Source organism: Pundamilia nyererei, unplaced genomic scaffold (genome assembly GCF_000239375.1).
Source record: "Pundamilia nyererei isolate P.nyererei 1_Seehausen unplaced genomic scaffold, PunNye1.0 scaffold00005, whole genome shotgun sequence".
Taxonomy (NCBI): Eukaryota; Metazoa; Chordata; class Actinopteri; order Cichliformes; family Cichlidae; genus Pundamilia; species Pundamilia nyererei.
The window spans coordinates 779822-785890 of NW_005187406.1; the positions used below are offsets into that span (position 1 = coordinate 779822).

The window sequence follows — 6069 nt, forward strand, 5'->3', positions numbered from 1 at the left end:
GTGAATGAAAAAGGTAAGTACTAGTAACTTTTTATTTTTGTATTTATTTGCATCGAAGTGGACTGAATATGCTGCTGAGCTTTAAATAGGCTACTTGGGTGCTTCGAGAAGTTTACTCTGCGCTACTAGCCCCACCCATTTTACGAAACGATGACGTCTGAGCCAATCACGATGCTTCGCGCGGAATTTCAAATATTTTCAAATGCCCATCCATTCACCGATGTGATATTGTTCCGCCAAATTTGTAAACAAAATAGTCCCTTTTGTCTAAACGCGAGTTCAATTTGATCAGAGCAAATACACAGTGCATGACAAACCTAGTATGACAAAATATTACACGCATTTCATTACAAAACACAAGTGAAGTCAAGTTTTAGTGGGGCGACCGAGTGCGTTTAAGTCTGGCGGATTGATATCACAACACTTCCCTGGACCAGGCGACGGACAACAAGGGACCGCTGTTGAAGGTTGCTTACGTTAGGTAGTTGTCGGCATGGCAGATTGTCGTTTTAACTTTAGGCTGATATGATCGTGTAGTTAAAGTCCTCGTTGTATCCTTGTCTATGTTTATGGATTTCACGCATCTGCAAAGTGACTTTCAGGTGAGGATACGATAGTCCTAAACGACCGTTATATTAGAGTTTAATAAGTCGTGTAACACAAGTGGCGACCCGACATTAAGTTTTTTAACGGTGGCGTTATAACGATACACGTTTTTCTTTTTTAACTAGAGAATGTAGTAAATGATAAAAAACAATCAAACTTACAGCTAGCTATGTATTTCTGGCAAGACGAAAACTACAGTCGAGGCCACCATGCACGTGGGATACTGGGAAAACGTTTGCTAGCGCTTTACTGAGGAACAACGGTCCTGCTGGTTTGTAATAGAAATACAAAACAAATCTAGGATTAGATTAATCCTACATAGAGTTAAAAAGAAGTGTAGAATAAACTAAAACTACCTAAAATGTCATAAGCCAAATAAAAAAAATAGCTAAATGTCATCGTTAGGTATGAATACAATGTTGCCGCCTAGTAAATGTCTTTCCTCGGCTTGGAACGACATTTAAATGCTATTTAACATTTAAAGTTTGATTGTCTAATGTGGATTTGACTGTGCCTTTCGCTGCTGACACTTGTGTTTCGTAATGTTCCCAGGTAACGTTGGAAAAATGCCGTTGCACGGTAAGATTGTCGTGATTAAGCGGAGTGGAGGAGATGGGACTGAATTTCCTCTGACTGCAGCATGTTTATTTGGAAGGTTGGTAGAGTTGGCCTTTGTTTACCTTCTGTTTTAATCCCACTTACAGTAGTGTTCATACATGTAAGACACCCTCGTGTACTACAGAAAACGCATACACTTCATCAATGTTTCTCATGTTGCGATTGTGATGGGCTATAAAAACTTTACTGTTAAGCTGTTGAAGTGACGAAACCATGTTTGTTCTCATATACAGTAGACTTTACATTGTTAGATCAAAGCTCTCAAGCAAATCCACATCAGTTTTGCACCATCTGACCGGCTGTAGCTCAGGGAGGTAGAGCTGGTCACTTACTGATCGGAAGGTTGGTGGTTCGATCCCTGGCTTCTCCAGTCTGCATGTCAAGTATCCTTGGGCAAGATACTAACCCGAACTTGCTCTCCGATGGGTCCATCGGAGTATGAATGTCGTTAGAAAGCACTATGTATAACTAAAGTGCTTGTGAGAATGGGTATGATTGGGTGAATGAGGCATGTTGTATAGAGCGCTTTGAGTACTCCGTGAGAGTAGAAAAGCGCTCTATAAGAATCAGTCTTTCTTCATGAGCCTTTAAAGATCAGCTCCCAGTTACATGTAAATATGAAGAGGTTCCACTTATCATGCAGCTGAATGCCTTCTGCTTGTGACCTTACAGGAAGCCTGACTGTGATATTCGTATTCAGCTTCCTCAAGTCTCCAAGGAGCACTGCCGGATTGACTTGAATGAGAATAAAGAGGTAAGAAAATACAAGGAGCGCGACTGCTTTAATGGCCTTAGTTTGCCGATATTTAAAAAATGATTGCTGTGGGGAATGTTTGCTTAGATGCTGTGTAATCATGTAGTTGTGCTTCTGCTTTGAAATGTTTTCATTGTTCATGTGGTGTTTCTCTCTCGCTCTGTCTTTCTGCCAGGTCATTTTGACCAATTTAAGCTCAGCAAATCCAACGCTTGTCAATGGCGAGGTTTTGCAGCAGTCTGAGCGCTTGAAGCATGGAGATGTTATAACCATTATCGACCGTTCTTTCAGGTGAGTGTGGTCTGAAAGAAACATTTTAACAACCTTTTTTCATAAGCCGTTAGACAAACGCTGAGGTAAAGGGCATTCAAGTTGCGTTTAGCAGAGTGTGTTGTTGGAACAGAAGTCTAATCTTATGGGGCGACCATGGCTCAGGGGTTAGGGAAGCGTATCTGTAACCGGAAGGTTGCCGGTTCGATCCCCGGGCTCTCTGTCCTCGTCGTTGTGTCCTTGGGCAAGACACTTTACCCTACCGCCTACTGGTGTTGGCCAGATATGGCGCGATATGGCAGCCTCGCTTCTGTCAGTCTGCCCCAGGGCAGCTGTGGCTACAACCGTAGCTTGCCTCTACCAGTGTGTGTGAATGTGAGAGTGAATGAATAGTGGCATTGTAAAGCGCTTTGGGTGCCTTGAAAAGCGCTATATAAATCCAATCCATTATTATTAATCTCTGAAATGCAACCTGCAAAAAGTCAAGGATGTGAGGAACCCGCTGAAACCGAATGTAATGCTTAAGCCCAACAATAGAGATTGACAGACCACGTGACTTTCGCGCATTGCATGCCGGAAACTCGTGGCAAAACAATCCAAGTACCGCATCAAATGCAAGCATTTGCAGCACCGCAAAACGTTCATTCTTCGGTTCCAATAAATTCTTGCTTTTTCTTTGCCCCCCAAAAAGGTATGTACAAAACGAAGGAGAACAATGCCGGTCCGTACAAAGACAGACAAAGACAGACTTAATGAAAAGTCAAAGAAAAGGTACGAGGAAAAAAATCAAACCAGTGAAAGTGTTAGACCCTTACGAGCACACAGAGGGACAAAATACGTTAGCGTGCTGCCCAACTTCACCACGCTCATATTTATAATTATACGGTTCTTTGAGTGAGTGCATACACTCGTGAAGTTTAGTAACTTCAGGTCACTGCAACAAGCCCAGGTACAGTTTACCGACGGATGGGTGCAGGACCTTGAAATGCACCGTGTAGAAAGTAAAGGCCATCGTACATATCAAAAGTTTACCAGTCTCACAAATCGTCTTCATAAATACACATTCGCTAACCGTTTATTAATAGGACCTTTGAGCTCAACGGTAATTAATTAGTAGAAGAAATAATTTCTGGTAGCATCACAGAAATGTAGCAGTGACAACAATACTGTATGCTGTAATCGCACTGGGCAATTAGTGATACAAAACAACAGTTTTGTCCTGTGAATAAAAGTATATGTTTTTGTCAGTGTACCATGGTAATAACAGAAGCGAAACACAATATTGTGGCAGGACAATTTACTATTTATGCACAATAAATAAAGGAGCATAGCGCGACAATTTCTGTTCAGCGCCAGACTTGCTTGTAACCTATATCACCAATTATGTGATAAAAATGACGCATTAACTACAACAGCAGACTGACCTTTGTGGAAATGCTTGGAGCAGACTAACCTGTGAGCTGGAGGGTTCTGGGACGTTATATTTGGTCTTTGAATGGCTGCAATCCAGTCGCCTCTTTGTTACTTTGGAAACATGGCTCGAACAATTTCTCTTCAACGACGTAATCCGATAACAACCGATCTCTTTACCCGTCGGCTTTCCGTGGCTGTCATGCGACCGGCTATTGCAGTTAATAATACAACAGCTTCCTGCCATTTTTTGTGTTTCTTTTTATCGCTGTATAACTGATTTCAATTGAAAGCCTGCGTGCGCTAGTACCTCTTGCCACGAGTTCCCAGAATTTGCGGTTTTACCCCTGAGTGACGTCACATTTTCAATCTCTATACTAATATGAAATCTGTGTTGGCCGTTTCAGTTAACATGGTATTGGTTTGTTGGTTATTATTGCTAAATGCAAATTCAGGTGAGCAGCACTGGAGTTAATTTATTGTTTTTCATGTAGAGATAAAAATGAGATAATCTATCTTGTAGAAAAGTGGTGGGTAATTGGAATCTTCTGATGTGTTTAACATATTTTAAGAGCTCATAGATTATACTGCTTGCAGTGGAAATGAAACAGTCCTGTACTTAGTGTCTCCATGTTAGCATTGTCATGGTCACCCTAAAGGGCGTCTTCTATGTCTTTGCTTTTGATTATTTCAGGTTTGAGTATCCTCCGGCACAAACGCCAAAGAAGAGGTCTGCCATTGGAGGCAAACCTGAAACCCTCAAGGTAATTTTATTTATTTATTTATTTTCCTTTTAAACCACTCTATTTCAGCCTTCCACAACTCTCTTAAAAAAGTTATTACCTTTCTAATAAATTGGATTGTTTTACTAATGGGGGCGTCTTATTCTTAGGTTCTTCAAGACCAGCAAGTGGGTGACACCCCTATTGTGGAAAAAGGAGAAAAGAGATTCTCTGAAGTGTCATCAGGTGTGATTTCTATTTAGAAACAGTCGTTTTTAGCAATGTAGCTATGTGAAGCAGCGTACACTTACTAAATATGTCTGAAAATAAGCAGACCCATGTAACCAAAGCTGTAAATGGTCTTGCAGAACAAGCAGCTAAACAGCCACTGACTGATTTGTTTTATTATTTTTTTAAGATACTTGTCTTAAAGATGGAGCCAGCCATGACAATATTCAGCGTTCCTTGGAGAAAACCGGAGAGTTGGAGTCCAAGGCAGATGATAGCCTGCTACAAGGCAAGAGCAACTCCCCCTTCAGCGACCTGTATCAAATGATCAAAAAATCTCTGGATGTCAAGACCCCTCGGAAATCTTGTGCCAGTCAGCTTGCAACGCCTTCCTCAAAGGTCGCCTCTCCAAAACCCAATTCGGTCAGAAAAGGTAGTGCCATTTTCACTGAGAGAAAAAGCACTCCTAAGAAAAGTGAAGTTCTAGCTGGACCTGGAAGTACAAACGGGGGAACCCCAGCGTCTGTGAGGAAGCAAGCGAAGGTTCCAGCTGCTGAGACAGCTGAACCCAGAGCAGAAAAGGCTGAAAATGGCAGCGTGATTGAAACGGCTTCACCTCGGAAAAGAAATGGCGCAACTCCTCAGAAGTTTACTGTAAATGAGGTTATTGAGCAAATTACAGCTGAAACACCCAAGTCGCCTGCGAGGAGGAGGAGTAAGGAAATGTCACCTGGCAAAACTCCAGTGACCAAGAACCAAGAAGAAAAAACAAAGGCATCACCCAGGAATTCAGCTGGAAAAGGTTTTCCTGCTCAAAATTGAATTATAATATTTCTGGGTGTGGCTGTATAATTGATATTGTACACTTCTGGTAGCTTGATACTAATGTACGAGCATATTTTGTTTTCATAGGAAAAGAAGTGTCCAAAAAACGCAAGAGTGGAGAACTCGGAGAAGACGTGCCCAAACAGCAAGCGAAGAGGAAACGCGTTTCCTTTGGAGGTTACCTGAGCCCAGAGCTGTTTGACAAACGGTTGCCTCCTGACTCTCCATTACGCAAGGGGGCTACCCCACGGAGGAGCTTGTCTCTCTTGAGACCCAAGCAGTCACTGCTTAGACGAGCATCCGTCATCGGCTTGCTAAACGTAAGAATGGGCAGTTTAAAGTGACAGTATACTTGGAATGTTAAACACTTATTTAAAACATATATTGTTTTCCATAGGAGGGCAGCCCACGTGCAAAAAGTCCTGCAAAAACAAAAACACCATCACCTAAGAAATCACCGAGCAAGAAAATGGCTTCTCCTAAGACTCCAACTTCTGGGAAGAAGTCCCCCAAATCCAGATCACCATCACCCAAGGCAGCATCTCCCGCGAAGAAGTCGCCCAAGTCCAGGTCCCCGTCTCCCGCGAAGAAGTCGCCCAAGTCCAGGTCCCCGTCTCCCGCGAAGAAGTCGCCCAA

The 6069-nt window shown here is 42.4% G+C and overlaps 1 protein-coding gene across 1 annotated transcript in view; it reads left to right on the plus strand.

Moving 5' to 3' along the window:
• Positions 1-433: 433 nt before the first annotated feature.
• mki67 (marker of proliferation Ki-67) overlaps positions 434-6069 on the plus strand; it is an 11584-nt gene continuing 5948 nt past the window's right edge. The window contains exons 1-8 of the mRNA XM_005721637.1: positions 434-602; positions 1159-1261; positions 1897-1978; positions 2154-2269; positions 4353-4422; positions 4551-4626; positions 4799-5410; positions 5521-5773. Coding sequence (XP_005721694.1) covers positions 1173-1261; positions 1897-1978; positions 2154-2269; positions 4353-4422; positions 4551-4626; positions 4799-5410; positions 5521-5773 — 1298 coding nt within the window. The 5' untranslated portion in view covers positions 434-602; positions 1159-1172. The remainder of the gene's footprint in view (positions 603-1158; positions 1262-1896; positions 1979-2153; positions 2270-4352; positions 4423-4550; positions 4627-4798; positions 5411-5520; positions 5774-6069) is intronic.